Raw genomic sequence first — 20259 nt, forward strand, 5'->3', positions numbered from 1 at the left:
TTTGACAATTATGTATTTTTTATTTGTAGAACCAAGGATGTTTCTTATTAATGTTTATTTATGCACTTTATTTGTTTTTTATTAATGTTTCTTGTTATATTTGTATTTGTAGTTACATGAATTATGATTTTTAATTGTATAATTATGCATTTGTACGTAGACATGGCAAATTCTAATATAGTGAGAGGAGTTACTCGGAGCAAGCATACCTGGACAAATGATGAAGATGCAAAGCTAATTGATGCATTAATGGAGATACATGCATCCGGAAAGTATGCTGGTGCTGACAATGGATTCAAACCAGGTTATTTAAATGGTGTTCAACAATTACTAGATGTAAGTCTTCCTAACTCTAGCCTCAAAGCAGAACCACATATAAAGTCTAGGATGAAGACATGGAAGACATACTTTAGCATTGTATATGATATGGTGCATACAAGTGGGTTTGGTTGGGATGAACAAAAATGTTGTATTATTGCCGATGATAGTGTTTGGAATGAATACGTGAAGGTATATTCTAAAAAATATATTTTTTAGATTTTAAAATTTTAGTCTAATTTATTTGTAATTGTCTTGTAGTCTCACAAAGGTGCTGTGAATTTTCGTGACAAGTCATTTCCTTTCTATGACAAATTGTGTACCATATTCGGTATGGATAGAGCTACTGGTAGTAAAGCAGTTGACCTTGGAGAAGAAGATGTTGTTCAAGAGACGCAAAAAAGCTCACCTGTTGATATTGAAGACTTTGATTTTGTTGATGAAGCCGTTCCAAATGTTGATAGATTTGAAGGACAAACAGGAAGTGTAACAAGCAAGCGCAAAAGAGGTAGAAGCACGGATGCAGATGAGATATATCGAGAGTCTTGCAAAGATATCAAGGAAGTTTTGCTTCGATTTGGGGAGATGGTGGGTGAACAGCTTAGCAAAGAAGGTATGGAGGCTCGTGAAATCTATGAAAAGGTTAGTGATGAGTTGAAAGCTTTACCAGGTATCACTACGAAAAAATGGTTCAAAGCAGCTCATTTGATTGGTAAAGATGTGGATCTAGGACGTTCTTTTCTTGCGTTGACAATAGAAGAGAAAATTGAGATGGTCGAGTTGTATACCGATGGTTCAATGGGATAGTTGTGTATGGTTGAAGTATGTTTTGTATGTGAATTGGTTTTAACTATGGTTGATGTTTTTTGCTTAAAAACTATGTTTTGTATGTGAATTGGTTTGATCAATGCATATTTTGGTTGGAATTTATGCATCTTTTTATATGTTTTTTATTTTTTAATAAATATTTGTTATGAAAAAAATACTTGTGCTAATGATAAAGTTGATATAATTCTCTGTTTATTTCCTATGTACCAAACAAGAGAAATGATTCTCAGCTATATTTCTCTACTGAAATTTCTGTACTACCAAACAGAACAGTCAATTCTCATTCTCCAGACCAATTCCCTTTCTCTGCAATTCCATTTCTCTATTCCATTTCTCTACAATTCCATTCTCTGTACCAAACACCCCCCCTAGTGTCTTATTTGGGTCGTTATGTGGAACAAAGTCAAAAGGTTGGAGTTGATAGAAATTCTTGTCACTTTTGCAGGAATTGCAAGAAACAAGGAAAATTGGATTTTAATAATCTCAACTTAATGCAGTTGGTCGATAATAATCTTAACTTTGAAAATAGTTGTCACTGGTCCAACTTTCACACTAATTGTTTTCATTGGACCTCCATTAAAAAAAATTAAACGACGTTACGTTTTTTTCAAATTTCAAATTGATATTTAGAGGCTTTTGATCAGAATGATTATACGAATTGATTGATGTAAAACTTAACTCGAAACAGCGCTTCAAACAGCTTGATTTTTATTAATTAAAAGTTTAAACACTGAAATTGAAGCATCCTTTAGTCGTATGGACCACCGTTCGGAAGTTAGTTTTACATCAATCGACTCGTATTCTCATTCCGATCAAAAGCCCTAACATATCAGTTTGAAATTTGGAAAAAAACTTAACGTTGTTAAGTTTTTTTTAACGGAGGTTCAATGAAAATAAATAGTGTGAAAGTTGGGACCAGTGACAGCTATTTTCAAAGTTAAGATTATTATCGACCAACTGCATTAAGTTGAGATTATTAAAATCCAATTTGCCAAAAAACAACTACGAGGAACAATAAACTGCTTCAAATATTACAAACATCACATGTTGTAAGATTACTTTTGAAGTAAATTACTCCCATTGGCGTAGTATAGTGAGGGCCAAGGTTGAAAAGCCTATAATGAGAAGCCCACGAATAGCCTAAACATGAGAAATAAAACAAATTAATATTTATATATATACAATTTCAATAGTGAGGGCCAAGGTTGAAAAGCCTATAATGAGAAGCCCACGAATAGCCTAAACATGAGAAATAAAACAAATTAATATTTATATATGTACAATTTCAACTGAATTAGGCATCACTGGGTTGTACATTATGCAACCAGAGTTGTACATTATTCTCCTCAGTTTGCATACATTATTCTCCTCAGTTTGCAACTTTATAACAACTTTGGAGTTATACCATTCGCTTATTGAGTTGTGCAACTTTCTTAAGCTTTAATGTGATGACACCTGGCCACATGGGTATTACATCACAAGCTGAGTCACTAGGTTTCATTACTCTTACCAGATGAGTCATGAAGGTTTAGTGTTTCATATTTCTATACCACCGTTACCAACTCTCTCTCTCTCTCTCTCTCCTGTTCACATTATCCTTTGCCAAAAACTCCGGCCAAGCCTGCTTTATGTCTGTCTATGGCGGAGGCAGACATTGGTGTTGGTAAACCGTTGTTGCCGGCAGCCGTTTAAAGTTGTCTTTGGTAGCAGCGGTGGCAGTTGCCGGTTCCGTTTTGGAATCCAAGGCGGCGGAGGTAAGAAAGTGATTGTGTTCTTAACTTTGCATCTCTTACTTCTCCGGTATCATCTTCAACCAAACCTACTATTGCCGGTTTCTATTACGAAACCCTAGGCAGCGGTGGTGTTTGGTGGTGGTGAGCCTCTTGAGTTTCTCTGATTGCGGGCTAAAATGTAGAGATTATTCTCACTGTAGTAGTGATTTTTGGGTGTTTATGGCTTCAAGGTTGCGATCAGATATGTTGTTGCAGATATGAGGTTGTGGCCGGGTTAGGTTTTCACGGCTAACGAACTGCTGCCGGTTTCTTTTTGGAAACCCTAGGTAGCGGTTGTGGTACAGTTATTGTGATTGGAACCTTGATCTTCACCCTTGCGTGTCATCGGCTGTTGTTATTGGCTGGTATGTATTGTTAATATCATGGTTTTTGAAAGTTATTCATCTGAGTGTACATTATGCCTTGTGTTGTACTTGAAATTGGTAAAGTTTCGTAGCAATTGTTGTTATCTTCATATGAGCAATAGTCCATTGGTTGTTGTTCATTGTTGGTGGTGTTTGGTATGTTCTTCTTTGGGGTTTCTTTGTTGCCATTGACCTTTGGGTCGTGTAGGCACCTGTGGGGTTCAAATTGTTTATATAACTTTGATGCGATGCTCTGGTTGCAGGTTGAAATGATGAGATTGCACTCATTTTAGTGGCGGATTCTGGATGTCTATGGGTTGAAAGGTGTTCAAGGTTTCTATGATGATGGTTTGCAACCAATCTGAGCACATCTGACATCTGATGTCAGTCCGGTTCCTTATGAACTTTACTTTTTTTTTTTACTATATGGATGGTTGGTTGCACTTTAGCGGTTATAATTAGTATGCATATATTGTTTTGTCTTTTGCTATAATGACACTCCGTTATTTGGAATGGCAACTTATGTTGCAACCATAACAGAGATCTTAGCCTTTGTTTTGTCGTTTAATTCATTTGTGCTATGATGATGATTTGAAACAAACTGAGCACATCAAATGCTTCTAAATTCTGATCAAATTTTGATGTGAAAAACGCACTATTTATCGATTTATGGTTATGATTATGATTAGTTCGGCTTTAGATGTGGCATTGTATGTTGCAGTCGTGATTCGACCTTAGCCTCAAGTTGACAATTTAATATTCATTTATGGTATGTGATGATACTTAAGGCAATGATGATGTTCGGTTTACTTTTTAGTCTTTTGACTAGGATTTAACCATTGGAAGTATGATGATTATGTTTGTGATTCCACCTTTTCACATCGATTTATGGCGATGATGATGTTTGGTTTTTGTTTTTTTATATTGTAGGCTAGAAATAATGCGAAAGTCATGTTTTCTGGCCTTTTACATCTCTTTAGCAATGAGTATGCATTTGTGTGTACAAACATTGTTGCTATCAAGTTCTGAGCTTAATATATGAATCTTCCATGAAAGAGACCATTTGAAGGTATTATTTATGTATTCTACTTGATTGAAACTTATTAAATTCTCAATATTTGATGTTTACAGGTTGTGAATGTTGGATACACCCAAGTTGGTGAGACCGATGAACCTGCTATTTATGGTATTAAAGATGGCATGGTAACCATTTTATAGTATTCAAGATGACATGGTAACCATATTTTTGTTGTGAGTAATGTAACGTCTTTTTTTTCTTTTTTAACGTAGGACACTTTAGATGCTTTTTAAAGCTTTTTGAGTGCTAAACAATTTGTGTAAATTTCTTTACTTCTGATTTGGTAGTGACAATTAGTTGAGAGATGCATAGAAACATTGTGCAAGAAATGTGATTAACTTCGAATTACTTTCATTTTCGGCTATGGTTTCACAATCCCCCGCAACGCGGGGGGCGGAATTACTAGTTATATATAAGTTTAAATGCCGTGAGTTGGTTCCGTTGTAACATGATTTGACCATGTGACGGCCCAATATAGCCTTTTATTTTCTTTTGTTATTTTTCCTTCTTCGAATTCTATGTTTATAATTTAGTGTTGATACCGTCTATACCGAACGAATTCGCGTGGGTTCGCCGTCACAGACATACAGGTTTTTTTTGTTACCGTTAGTATCGTCCAATTCATGTTTATTCGCTGCCCTGCCGATATCGTCAATACTAACCGAGTTTGCGTTGGTTTGATACCATAAGGCGTGGGTGTTTTTGGTTATTGTCGATACCTTCCAATTTGTGTTAGTTTGCCTATGCAACACGCACAATATTTTTTGTTTTGAATATGTATTTTTTATATATTAGTGTTGACGATTTCTTTTCTTCTATTGTCGTAACCTAATACCGCTCGAATATACATCGATGGTGCAACTCATGTGTTTTTTATTTTTGGGTGTTGACCATTTCCTTTTTTTGTTGGTTTAGTTTTGATAGTACTATAACCCGAAACCGACTGGATTCACATCAGTTCACTGGCGGAGCACGCAAACCACCAACATGCTGTATTTTTGTCACATATAGCCAGGGGCGGACCGAGTTATATAGTAAGGGGGGCAGCCGCCCCCCTTGAAAAATTATTTTTAGTGTAATTGATTAGTAAAAGTCCCGATTGCCCCCCTTAAAATTTTGATTAAGCCTCCCCATTGCCCCCGAATATGATAGAAATTAAAATATTCCGGCAAACAATGGTGGCACATGGTGGTTTCTTTGTTGCATATCTGTTAGGATGTGAAGAAAAAGAAGAAGAAGATACGTTTACACCTAGGGTTAATATGTATTTTATTTGATATCAGATGAGCTTTTTAAAATAAAGCCCAAATAAAACTTGAAATAAAAATCTATATCATATGATGATATTGGGCCTGTGATAGTATATAGTAAATTAAAAGTCCCTGCCCTATGCCCTATTAAGTATTAAGTGAGTTATTAAACTAATCAATATAAATAGTTATATTATAACCTAAGTTACAAAACGTTTCATTAAGTTTGTTAATTCAATAAAAAAATAGCATACGGTCTTTATTTTGTTACTACCATGTGCTTTGTTTTTTTCATTTGGTATTATCTTATTGCTATGTTTGATTTAGATTTTGTTTATTTGTTATTTTTTTTCTGTTTATAAATATATATAATAGTGTTAAATATTTTATATAGAGTTAAAAAGGAGACACATAAGACAATTATATTGGGATCTTTGGGTTAAAATCTATGGCTTCGGCCGCCACTACGTATATAAATATAAAACATCTTATATAAATACTAAGCTTAGAGCTATACAAATAATAAACATAAAAGCCTTTTTAATGACGATTGACATGCTTTTGTTATGTATGTAAAACTTAATTTAATCTTATCTTTTATTATGTCACCGGGATCGCCCGATCCGACCCGGACCGAAAAATTATTATATAGCGACACTCAATACTGTTTTTAAAAACTTCCCGTCCCCATGAAAAGAATTTCTAGGTCCGCCACTGTATATAGCAGCCAAGCAACAACATGCTGGCAAAACTTGTCGAGTAAGGCACCTAGTTAATAGAAAGGGATAAAATTTCTACAACTTTAGTGGAACACGGTGACATAAATATGCTAAGAAGTAACAAAAACAATTTTATTAATCTTAGATTATGCAAAAGAGTTACGTTTACAAATCAGTTTATATACACAGTCTAACTTATCTCATCCTAGTTTTGTTATCCCCTATTATCCTCAGTTTTCTGTGATTCCGAAGGAATCTTGTGTATGATTACTTTAACAAAATCTATATCATCTTCTTTGTGATCATCGAAAGACGCGACAGCTCCACCATGATGAGGCTGTAATTTTTCAGCATTATTCAATGATTCTTTGAAATGGGCTTGTTTAGATAGTTCCTCAATGGCCACAAGAATCGTTTCAACACATTTAACTATTTCGGTTAGTGTCGAAGCGACTGTGATAACGGGTATTATTTCAAGAACATCAAATTCGCCTACCATTGAAGCTTTCAACATCGTATTCACTTCGTCTATTGCCTTTTGACATGTTTGCAGATGTGTAGTGCAATTAGAAGGATATGAAAATGATTTCACCGATTTTGATAATTCTTTCAAAGCTTTTCCGGCCTCGGAGCTCATTTTTGTGCAGGGTTCTTGAACTCTTTTACTAAACTCCGAGGATGCCTGTTAAATGTAAAGAAAAAAAAGGTATTTAGTGATATGATGTTGTATTAACTGCAATAATTGTGTGTTTTTTTTCTTTTCACTTTGATGTAATCATCTTTCCACTTAACGAATGGAATTATCTAACATATAAAAACTTTGCATCACCTATTTTAAAATCTAAACAACTCTATATAAGATTTGACGTACCTATTAGTTAGTTTAGTTTGTTAGGGTAAATGTATGAACATAGGGATATTGGTTTTTAATACTCCCAACTATCTCTCATTGGTAGATAACACTCATAACTTTTGATTTGTCACCCACCACTCCCAACTTTCACCCTATTTTCTTGTACCACTTCCCGTCTAAATGAACACTAACCTCGTTAATGTTTTGGACTAAAAATGTCATTCAAATTAGTTGAGGGTAAAACAGAAATTTTATTTTTAACACACAACCTCCATTTTCGGTGACCTCGTTTTTCCGGTGACCTCATTTTTTCCGGAGAATTTGAGTTTTTTCGGCTATCTCGTCTTTCAGAACACCATATCAATCATTTCACCGAGCTTTACATATGAATTTGAGTTTTCCGGCGAACACCATATCCATTATTTCACCGCCCACCGCCCCAAAACCGCAACCCTCGACCCTCACCACCACCAGTGTCTCACCCAGCCACCTTCCGGGATCGACTGCGTGCCAGAAAATCGAGTTGCAGGTTTCCGGCGAGCACCATCTTCATCATATCTCCACCGGTGCAGAATCTTCATGATCTCCATCACCTTTTTACACCTTTGAACCATCTCCATTTTCTGAAAGACGAGATAGTCGGAAAACTCAAATTCGCCTGAAAAAAAGAGGTCGCCGGAAAAACGAGGTCACCGGAAATGGAGGTTGTGTGTTAAAAATAAAATTTTTGTTTTACCCCCTCAACTAATTTGAATGACATTTTTAGTCCAAAACATTAACGAGGTTAATGTTCATTTAGACGGAGAGTGGTACAGGAAAATAGGGTGAAAGTTGGGAGTGGTGGGTGACAAATCAAAAGTTGAGAGTGTTATCTACCAATAAGGGAAAATTGGGAGTATTAAAAACCAATATCCCATGAAAATATAATAAACTTCATATAATTTGGTGTATGTAAGCATATTTTAAATTGACCTTTTGTTTAACAGCTTTCATTTTGATATGACTTAAATGATTTATTCAACATGTTACATTTAGTATTTTAGTTCACCGTGATTTGTACCACACCAGATTTTCATGTTTTAGTAGTTGTTCTTGTTATTTATTTATATAATTTACGGTTAGTATTAAGTCGATCCCCTTAGAAGATGCACTACTGTCACCACTGCAATAAGCACTGGTCGCCACCAGCAGTCACGTCACACCACAAGTGGTCTTCCATCATCATGTTATCCGTCATCCTCAGGGAGCATCTAACCAACAAAAGCCTACCCGAATCCATAACTGAAAACTACAGAAAAAGAAGTGGATATCATGGGTAGAGGATGAGGTGAAGAACAAGACTGGAGGTGCGCAAAAGCATGTGACAAATAGACAGTGGCAACAAATATTGCGGATGGACATTGTGATTGTGCCAATGTGGTTGCGGCAGAGATGCCATATATATGCATAGGATCGGATCGCGTACAATAAGAAATATGGTTCACAGTGTACGGACTGAAGGAAACAAAATGCACGGTGGCAAATTTCTTGTAGTATTTACAATACAATAAAACATAACTAAAGTTTTAATAATTATGCCAAACTTTACGAATGATGTGATTATTATTAGACTAGTAATTGCATAGTAATAATATTATGCTACATCAAAGTAACAATTGTAGTTACATTAGAGTTCTCAAGTTCAATTAGTTATAAAGTACTCCTTTATTATTCTACCTCAAAATACGAGTATAGATAATAATAATTACGCTGTAGCGTAATTGTATATTATATCAAAAAGAAATTTAAAAGGTTAATCAAATATATACAATGATCAAAATTCATATCGGCATATTCATGTGATCTTTTAATTGTATCAATCTCACATAATGTGATAATGTGATATTAGCAAGCAGTTAGAAATTAGAATCCAAAGATCCGCGTGCATAAAGAACATCTGATATGTATTTCATTTAGTGGTTAGTTCAGTACATCACCTCTTAAAAATCTTATATTCTTATGCATAAACAATTAGTGATCTAGTTCTATTTTCCCTAAATCTATTGTTTATTTTCAAAAGTGAACAATTTTTATATTTTAGCGACTGATAAAGCATGATCACCAGAGTAAATACAATGGTAAAACGCCACCCACGCCCGCAAACACTATCAACACTGGTGACCCAGCCCACAACCATTTCAGAGGAAACCCACCACACCTACAGACGAATAGTTATAATTACTGTTCTTTTCTTTATCCTTAATTTCTTTTATAATCAATATTAAGTTACTCAACTAATAATTAAACCTTAAGGTTAAAAAATTAATAAAAATAATTTTAATTTCTCATCTATTACCTTTACCACTTGTATATCTATCAATTTTTTTTTTATTTAGAATTAACTTTTCTACGGAGAGAAAATTAAAAAAGAGAGAATTAAAATGTTTGATTAACTCATACTTGAAACTTTGCATCAAGATACCCATTAAGAGCTTCAATGTGGTATCCACATTGCCGTGTAAGAACCCCAATCTTCAAGTATTGTTTCCACGGATGACTAAACCGAAATTTTCCATGTCCTGGTTCCCACCATGCGAAATTCGCCTGTTTCCACACATTAATTATTAGTAACTGAAGAGGTAGGTCCCAGCAGAGCCCAGTTGGACCCGCAAGACTCACCTTGAAGAGGGACGTCTGCGCAAAGACCAACTGGTTCCGCAGGACCCACTATGCTCAGAGAGATGAAGACCTTACGCGCAGTACGACCAGCTGTTCCCGCAGGAAAAGCCTCCCAATGGTGAAGTACCCCGCCTGTTCCCGCAGCTGTGGATACAAGCCATCAGGGAAGGCTACCCGCACTAATAGCAAGGCTACACGCACAAGGCACTAACTCTCAATAATTCAGTAATGTCACCTGAAGAAGGAATGAGCAAGGCGGGAATACTCCCGCCCAAATGAGCCAGTCCGTACGCTTCTGGAGGATCTTTTGTACTATACCTGCCAAGGTATGGACAAAATAGACAAGATCTGACCAAAGCAGCCCTTGAACCAATCACAGGGTGACAGCTCACTGACAACAGTACGACGAGGAGCACGCTCTAGTACTTAATGTCACTATCAGCCGCTGCCTACTCACCAACCCTTGTCGTGGCACGTACATAGCCTGCAGTTGGTGGAAAAGGAATAGTACACAGCCGGCCATGTCACTATCAGCCGCTGCCTACCCACCAACCACCAGCATGACACGTGCGTAGCCCACAGTTGGTAGAAAAGGAATATTATACAGCTGGCTGTACCTGCTTGGAAACCTACCTTCGGCTATAAATACTCCAACACCTTGGAACGGTATGATATCTTATCATATACCATCATTATCACATATCTTCTCTAGCTATTCCTTTTAATATACACTTATATTCAGAGCAATCTAGTCTGATTCTCACGCCGGAGGGTGGTCACAAGGAGGTACCCCCCCTTCTCAGTGACGAGCTCACGGTGTCTGTTTTGCAGGTCATCAGAAGAATAACCATCTTTGCCGGACCTAACCCTCGTGGGAAACATCTACTTAACCCCCAGATTATCCGTAATCTGCCGGGGTCACTTAGTGTTTCTTCATTGGCGCCATCCGTGCATAAAAGCTAGAACTAATTTTCTCAGTTTTTTCAAAACCTCTGGAAAGATGGTTAAGGGTACTCCGGTGCCAAGGCCAGCGAGTGACCAAGAAACCCCGGTAACCAAAACCCCAGCTACTGGGGGGAACACCGGCGAGTACACAAATTTTACGAACACTACCCCGGTTACCCAAGCCGGGGCAAGTGCAGTAAACAATCCTCCCCTGGGATTCATTGATACCCGGTGGAGAGACAACAGACGAGGCTCCCCCACCAAACACTTGATCAAGTTAAAGCGTGGGCGGAAGCACGTCAAAAGGAATTCCAAGCTGAGTTGGATGAACGCTTACGTTCACTCCAACAGGCTGACGAATTCGGAAGCACTCGACAACAGCTCAACATGAGAAATGAGTGCGAATACTTGGACAATGATCGGGAGGAGTCCGACAGTGACGCAAACCCTCGTCATAGGGCGAAAGGGAAGCGCAAGGAAACGGACTTCCAACCGAGAAGGAATTTTGGAGAAATCTTCAAACCAAGGAACGCGGGGGGAAACCCACGTGACTTCTCCAAAACCTTTAGACCGACTGGTGCAAATGCGGGAACGTCCAAGTTTGCAAGGGACATTGCGGAAGCAATCGCCCCGAAAAGTGCCAAACAGATGTCCAACATCGGCACTTATGATGGTATATCCGACCCAGACGATCACTTGAACAGATTCATAGCAGGGGCAACCGTCAGCAACTGGACGGAACCCATGTGGTGTTATATGTTCCAGATGACGCTGGTTGGAGCGGCCAGGGCGTGGTTTGATCGTTTACCGCTCCACCACATCTATGATTGGGCGGACTTCCAACACAAGTTCATCCAACACTTTAGTCAACAGAGGAAATATACTGAAGAGCAGTGGACGATCCTCAACTGCGTTAGAGAGGAGGATGAATCTTTACTAGACTTCATCACTCGCTTCAACTCGAAAAAGCTGAGTCTGGGCACCATAAGCGAAGATCTTGTTCGCGTCGCTTTCATCCAGGGCTCCGAATACCCAGAGCTTATCCGCACGTTGACGGGTAAAGACGGCATGCCATCCACATGGGATGCCATCATGACGGCGGCCAAGCGCTTTGCCGAAACGGAGAAGCAACTGGGTAGGGATCTTCCCCAGAGTACAAACCTCTACACACAGAGGACTAGAGAAAACAACGTTCGGACCGCCCGGCAAAACAAAAAGAGGAAGCTAGGTATTTGGCAGTCAAGGGTAAACTTTGACACCTCATCCAGCTCTCGCCCTCTAGTAGGCGGAAGGGACAACACGCACCCATCAAGCCGAAACCCCCGGTGGACGCCACTCACTAAAAGCGTCACGGAGATATTTGCTACCGAAAAACTCCCATGGCCAAAAGCTCCAATGGTCCGGCAGCGACATAACGCGGATCAAAGCAAATCCTGTGACTTCCACGGGACAAAGGGTCACACCACTGTGGAGTGTATATCCTTGAGGGATATTGTTGAAACATTCGTCAAGGATGGAAAACTTATACACCTTGTGGCATCAATCAAGAATGGAGGGAAGAATGATAACCGATACAAAAGCAACGGACGAAAGCCCGTTGACATCAGCATCCATATGATTCATAGTAACGTCAGAGGAAGAAAAAGACGAACGACAGAACCATGCGCGTGGAAGGAAGCTGAGGTGCGCTTCCCGCGAGTGCCAGGAGGACCCAGCAAAGAAGGCCCTATCGTCATCAAAAGCCAGCTGGGGCACTACATCACTTCCCGCACTCTTGCTGACAACGGCGCCTCGTCAACGGTTATGTACAGGCAGTTCTTCGACAAGCTAGACGACGAAGACAAGGAACGCCTGGAAACGGTCTACGCCTCGATGGAAGGGTTCGACGGCAGCACAAACACCCCCTGGGTATCCTATCTTTCCCCGTCATTCTCACAGACGGGAAACACTCCCGCACAGAAGACGTGGATTTTGTCGTAATGAGGAAGCCACACCGCACATACGACATTCTCTTCGGGAGAGACGGGATGGCAAGATTCAATGCCGTGGTATCTTCAGTCCACGGCATGATGGGATGGCCAACAGCTGAGGGTGTAGCGATGATCACCGGTATTCCCCAGGTATGCATCGCATCTGTCTCATCAAAACCCAAACCAAAGATGGCTAAACCAACCATCACCGAACCAGAAGAATGGGCCTTCAATGGCAAATACCCTGACCAGGCTGTTACCATTGGCCCAACAGTCACTGATCCTACGCGCACCTTACTCAAACGCTTACTACAGAAAAACGCTGACATCTTCGCGTGGACACCAGCTGACATGACTGGTGTACCTCGAAGTACGGCAGAGCATAAGCTCAAGTGTGACCCGGCTTTTACGCCAGTCATACAAAAGCGCAGAGTAATGGGGGCGGAACAAGCTAACGCGTGTAGAACCCAAGTCAAGGAACTCCTTGACGCGGGCATCGTACGCGTTAGCAGATATCAAACATGGGTTGCAAATCCCGTTATGGTACCGAAGTCTAACAAACAATGGCGCATGTGCATAGATTTCAAAGACTTAAACAAGGCATGCCCCAAAGATTGTTACCCGTTACCCGAAATTGATCTTAAGGTAGATTCGTTAGCACCGTTTCGCCTTAAATGCTTCCTTGATGCGTATAAGGGGTACCATCAAATCCACATGGCCGTTGACGATCAGGACAAAACCGCATTTCGGACGCCCGATGGCACATTTTGTTATCAAATGATGCCATTCGGACTTAAGAATGCCGGGTCCACATACCAACGCCTGATGGACAAAGAGTTTCATGCCCAAATTGGGAGGAATTTGGAAGTCTACATGGATGACTTGGTCATCAAAAGCCCTGGCCCAGAAACGATGTTGAAAGACATCGAAGAAACTTTCAACACGCTCAGAAAGATAAACATGAAGCTTAACCCGAGCAAGTGTTCCTTTGGGATGGAAGAAGGGAAGTTCTTAGGAGTCATTGTTACTAAAGATGGCTTCAGAGCGAACCCTGAAAAGGTCGAAGCCATTATCAAAATGGAATCACCTACTACCATCAAGCAAGCTCAGACACTGAATGGACGCCTAGTCGCACTTAACCGCTTTTTGGAAAACCATGCGGATAGGTCGTTCCTATTCGTGTCAACATTGAGAAACTGTTTAAAGAAAACGCACTTCCGCTGGACACCAGAAGCGGAAGCAGCTTTTCAGGAAATTCGGTCACGCTTGATCGAACTCCCAACGCTCACAGGACCAGAAGCGGGGGAGGAATTAATCCTATACCTTTCCGCCACAGATAGAGCAACCGGGGCAGTCCTGCTAGTAGAGCGAAAAGGCATCCAAATGCCAATCTACTATGTTAGCCGTGTCCTAACAGACGTAGAAAACCGGTACTCTACCCTGGAAAAATTAGTCTTAGCACTTGTACAGGCTTCACGCAGGCTAAGACGATATTTCCAAGGTCACCCAATCACCATTCTCACCAACTTCAAACTTGCAAACGTTCTAGGCAAACCCGAGTTATCGGGACGCCTAGCCAAATGGGCAATTGAGTTGGGGGAATACGTGAAAAAGTACAAGCCAAGACCAGCCATAAAAGGCCAGGTTTTGGCCGACTTTATTGCGGAAGTCCCCGCATCGCGGGAAAAAGAGTGCCAGGAAGAGGCTCAACCCTCTCCAGCACAGGACATCGATGATGTCTGGCGACTCTACACTGATGGAGCAGCTAGCAACGAGGGTTCAGGCGCAGGGTTGAAACTAACCAACCCAGCAGGCCAAGAATACACTTACGCTATTCGACTGGATTTTCCAAGTACGAATAACGAAGCGGAGTATGAAGCATTCTTGGCCGGACTGAGAATTGCGCGTAAGATGGGAGTGAAGAACTTGGAAGCTCACGTGGATTCCATGTTAGTAGCCAACCAAATAAACGGGATGTACACGGCCGTGAACGACACAATGGCCCTGTACCTCGCACAAGCAAAAACCCTTATGCGCGATTTTAACGATTGTAAGGTCATACACGTCAAGCGTAGCGAAAACAAATCTGCGGATGCGTTAAGCAAGCTTGCATCATTAGCCTTCACCCACTTGGGAAAGGACATCCGCATTGAACTCTTTGGAGCACCATCAGTCCCGCACAAGGAAATCTGTGTCATCCAAACCGGTACAGAAACGTGGATGACACCAATAATAAATTACCTCGCGGCGGGTATACTACCAGAGTCAAAAACACAGGCAAGAAAAATACGTTGTAAAGCACTGAACTATCAACTCATCGATGACATCCTTTACAGACGTAACTTTCTTGGCCCACTCCTAAGATGCGTGGACAACCAAGATGCTGGCTACCTCCTAAGGGAAGTGCACGAGGGCATCTGTGGAATACACGCAGGTCCACGTGCTGTTGTAGCTAAGCTAAACAACGCGGGATACTTTTGGCCGGGGATGCATACGGATGCGCTGACATACATCAGAAAGTGTAGGTCTTGCCAACTCTAAGCACCCAACACGCATCGCCCGAAGAATGAACTTGTTCCAGTCACCTCTTCATGGCCATTTCAGAAGTGGGCCATCGATGTGACAGGCCCATTTCCCACAGCAGTAGGGAACGTTCAGTTTCTAGTGGTAGCCATCGACTACTTCACCAAGTGGATAGAAGCAAAACCCTTAGCCCAAACAACCGCAAAACATATCAAAAAATTTATTTGGGAATTTATTATTTGTCGTTTTGGACTTCCCCAGAATTTGGTGAGCGATAACGGCACCAACTTTGCTGACAAGAAGCTACAAAAGTGGCTGGAAGAACTTCAAATCACCCACACCTTTACCTCAGTGGCGCACCCGCAGGGTAATGGTGAGGTGGAAAGAGCAAATAAGAGCATCGTCGACGGCATAAAGAAAAGACTCTTGGAACACGGATCCGGTTGGGTGGACGAAGTTCCACACGTCCTTTGGGCAAACAGAACGTTGAAAAAGGCAAGTACGGGGGAAACCCCGTTCAGCCTCACTTATGGCACTGAAGCCATGGTCCCGGTCGAAATTGGTCTACCCTCACCAAGGGTCTTGATTCAGCCAGAAGACAATGATGCGGAAAGACGGTTAGACCTTATGCTAACTGAAGAACGCAGAGACTTAGCCGCAGCGCGTGAAGAGAATTACAAGCGACACATGCAAAAGTACTACAACACGCGGGTAAAACTCTGCAACTTCAATGTAGGAGACTACATATTGCGTAACAACGAGGCTTCGAACCAAGAGCGCCCAGGAAAGCTGGCCCCGGTCTGGGAAGGACCATACATTATCAAAGAAGTTTTGGGAAAGGGCGCATACCGGCTCAAAAGGCTCGATGGCACCCCCATCCCAAGAACATGGAATGGAGCTCAATTACGCAAATGTTACATGTAGATCAATTCCAAACTTATAAAGAAAAGGCCTAGAGCCATTTCTAATGGAAATGATTCTCCTTTATCACATTGTGTTGATAGCCTTACCTTTATACTTATGAACTTTCCACACTGATATGCCGGTATTCACCGCATAAATAAGTGAGGAAGTAAGTCGTTGCGTGTGGAAGGCGGCAAAACCCGCATAAACACAAAACGGTAAAAATTTCTAAGGAAAAGATGAGGAAAACCTTCACGCAGGTCAGTTGTGGGTAAAGTTTGGTCATCCCACTAAATGAAAGTGACGGTCCTACCCGCACAATCATGATAGAGGAAACTGAACATTAACCTATTGACAACCGCGCGTCGAAAGGTTAACTTATTCAAAACACTGATATGCCGGTATTCACCGCATAAATAAGTGAGGAAGTAAGTCGTTGCGTGTGGAAGGCGGAAAAACCCGCATAAACACAAAACGGTAAAAATTTTTAAGGAAAAGATGAGGAAAACCTTCACGCAGGTCAGTTATAGGTGAAGTTTGGTCATCTCACTAAATGAAAGTGACGGTCCTACCCGCACAATCATGATAGAGGAAACTGAACACTAACCTATTGACAACCACGCGTCGAAAGGTTAACTTATTCAAAACACTTGGAAAATTGCTAAGTTAAACTAAAGTATGCATGAGCGAATCATACATTGTTTATGAGGCAAAACAAGTGCCAAATTAAACTATAATATGCATGAACAAGTCATATAACGGTTATAAAGCAAGTCAAAAAGATTCAAAGATTCAAAAATAAGAGGGAATATACCCCCCTTACCTTGGTAACCAAGAAACCGTAAGACAAGTGCGGGTACAGTGTTAAGGCGAAACCCTTCACATACTTAGCACCTGCAGGGAATTGAAGCCAAGAATACCTTGGTAACCAAGAAACCGTAAGACAAGTGCGGGTACAGTGTCAAGGCGAAACCCTTCACATACTTAGCACCTGCAGGGAATTGAAGCCAAGAATACCTTGGAAGTAAAGTAACTATAAGACGAGTGCGGGTACAGTGTCAAGGCGAAACCCTTCACATACTTAGCACTTGCAGGGAATTGAAACCAAGAAGGATCTTCTGGGCCATGCTTGCGGAAGGGGAAATAACATCCCCGCATAGCGGGAACGTTGAAAACTAGATTGTCTGAAGCTCCAAGATGGAATTGGTTGTTTAGCATAATTGATCACTATGTCTAAAACTACCAAAACCTCGTGGAGAATCTACACAAGTGAAACTCAACGCTCCTGACTTGCGAGGAGGTTACACACCTACCCGCATCAAACCCAAAGATCAAGCAGAAAAGTCGGGAATTTCTGCACGTGACATTAGGAAAACCGCGGGAAGAATCCCCACGGAAAACCTTAAAACTAAAAACCCTTTTCAAAACCCCTTACTTAAGTCCAAAAGTTCACCTCACTTATTAACAATTCATGAGAAGAACATTGGACTGGGGGGACTTGAAGAGGTAGGTCCCAGCAGAGCCCAGTTGGACCCGCAAGACTCACCTTGAAGAGGGACGTCTGCGCAAAGACCAACTGGTTCCGCAGGACCCACCATGCTCAGAGAGATGAAGACCTTACGCGCAGTACGACCAGCTGTTCCCGCAGGAAAAGCCTCCCAATGGTGAAGTACCCCGCCTGTTCCCGCAGCTGCGGATACAAGCCATCAGGGAAGGCTACCCGCACTAATAGCAAGGTTAAACGCACAAGGCACTAACTCTCAATAATTCAGTAATGTCACCTGAAGAAGGAATGAGCAAGGTGGGAATACTCCCGCCCAAATGAGCCAGTCCGTACGCTTCTGGAGGATCTTTTGTACTATACCTGCCAAGGTATGGACAAAATAGACAAGATCTGACCAAAGCAGCCCTTGAACCAATCACAGGGTGACAGCTCACTGACAACAGTACGACGAGGAGCACGCTCTAGTACTTAATGTCACTATCAGCCGCTGCCTACTCACCAACCCTTGTCGTGGCACGTACATAGCCTGCAGTTGGTGGAAAAGGAATAGTACACAGCCGGCCATGTCACTATCAGCCGCTGCCTACCCACCAACCACCAGCATGGCACGTGCGTAGCCCACAGTTGGTAGAAAAGGAATATTATACAGCTGGCTGTACCTGCTTGGAAACCTACCTTCGGCTATAAATACTCCAACACCTTGGAACGGTATGATATCTTATCATATACCATCATTATCACATATCTTCTCTAGCTATTCCTCTTAATATACACTTATATTCAGAGCAATCTAGTCTGATTCTCACGCCGGAGGGTGGTCACAAGGAGGTATCCCCCCTTCTCAGTGACGAGCTTACGGTGTCTGTTTTGCAGGTCATCAGAAAAATAACCATCTTTGCCGGACCTAACCCTCGTGGGAAACATCTACTTAACCCCCAGATTATCCGTAATCTGCCGGGGTCACTTAGTGTTTCTTCAGTAACACTTCAACTTTAGTGTATTTATTATATAGGAGTGCATTATGTGAATAATCTTTAGTTCATGACATAATATTGTTTTTGAAAAAAATGAATCTATATGCATATCACTAGTGACTATATTTGTAAACTCACTAGTGATTCCTCGGTGGCTTTAGAATTAAGAACACTTTTGTAAGCCGTAAGAAACGATTTGTTAGGTTCATTAGAGCCTCCAACAGTATCTCCCTCTAACGGAACTTCGAAGATTTCTCCTCCAAACCCTGTAGGTTTGATTGTAATTTAAGATAAAACATAGCTGATACGTTTTATGATTATTAGTTTCACCGAAATAAAATATATTTATATACCTTCTAAGAAGCTAGCAAGTTTTTCCAAATTGGAAACAATAAGATTATGAAGATCTTCCCCGGCCCATACAGGGCAAACACATAGAGAGATAACTATACAAGTTGCACCACCTATGAGGATTGTTGATAGTCGTTGGTGTGCCAGCTCTAAGATTTTATCAACACGATAACCCGAAACAGCTACCAAACTAAACGTGAGTATAAATATCAACACCCCGTAATCATATCTCCTTTTTATGTGAGGTATAAATCTTGAAAAAGTGGCAGATGTAACTGTAACAGTAAAGTTTAAACGTTATAACAACTTATACATATTAGACAAGAATATGTTTATATGTGAATTAATAATATCACGTACCTAGAAGAAAGACAAGAAATCCAAGAACAATGGGTTCAGCCTTTGTGCCAAATAAGGTAGCCAAGTATTTGGCCCCAATGCCTAGGACACCTGCTAGTAAAGTGGCTAAACCTCTATTCATACCCTTGCATAACGTTGCACCTAACACCAAAGTAACCAAAACAGTTGGTAATATTGTATAACAAGTTTATTTAATGATTTCAAGAACTCACCGGCGGTGTATTCAAACACGACTACGACGGTCAAGATGGCCCATACACCAGCGTCACCTATGCCTTTATACAATGGTCTAAGATAGTAAACCATGGAGACCAATGTGATGGCTAGTGCCACCTTAAATGAGTGCGCGATTCTTCTAGGATCATCTTGTCCTAGCTTCTTTATTCTCATAATGAAATTTAGAATGAATGCTTTCCTATTAAAAGGTGAAGTCTTGTTGGCAATCTCCATGGGTACTAACTAAAGACAGAGGCAAGATGAGATGAAAGATAGGTTATCAAGTAAAATGGAACTTGTTGGGATATATATAAGGAGAGTATATGATAAAAAGTGTTAAAAAAAGGCTAAGGGTGATGTTCATGTATATGGAGAGTAACAGACAACATTTATTTATTTATTCAGATCATCATATATTATTATTTATTTATTACTTTATGAACACCCAAAGTAATTATTATTATTATTATTATTATTATTATTATTATTATTATTATTATGTGTATATAAATACGTATATTATATATTGAGCCGCCGATCTATTTTTAAATTTTGGTATGGGCGTAAGTGATGGAATTTTCCTTTTGCTAACGAAAGTACACACGCTATTTATTTGTTTATTCATTTTCATATGTGTGGGAAATTTATCATATTATATTAAATTAAATATAC

General features: G+C 40.5%; 2 protein-coding genes across 2 annotated transcripts; one reads left to right on the plus strand and one right to left on the minus strand.

Moving 5' to 3' along the window:
- The first annotated feature begins 320 nt into the window (after positions 1-320).
- Positions 321-1483, plus strand: LOC143564147 (uncharacterized). The gene has a single exon (XM_077051511.1). It carries the CDS (start codon positions 652-654, stop codon positions 1123-1125), a length of 474 nt encoding a protein of 157 aa, XP_076907626.1. The 5' UTR covers positions 321-651; the 3' UTR covers positions 1126-1483.
- A 4852-nt stretch (positions 1484-6335) lies between these two features.
- On the minus strand, positions 6336-19821 carry LOC143564149 (aluminum-activated malate transporter 8-like). The gene is made up of 6 exons (XM_077051512.1): positions 19584-19821; positions 19372-19512; positions 19014-19286; positions 18799-18926; positions 9623-9766; positions 6336-7012 (listed from the first exon to the last, which is right to left on the minus strand). Exons 1-6 carry the CDS (start codon positions 19819-19821, stop codon positions 6545-6547), a joined length of 1392 nt encoding a protein of 463 aa, XP_076907627.1. The 3' UTR covers positions 6336-6544.
- Positions 19822-20259: the final 438 nt, after the last annotated feature.

Source organism: Bidens hawaiensis, unplaced genomic scaffold (genome assembly GCF_021521415.1).
Source record: "Bidens hawaiensis isolate Kalapana, Puna unplaced genomic scaffold, B.hawaiensis_p1.1 tig00021824_1, whole genome shotgun sequence".
In the NCBI taxonomy this organism is placed as follows: Eukaryota; Viridiplantae; Streptophyta; class Magnoliopsida; order Asterales; family Asteraceae; genus Bidens; species Bidens hawaiensis.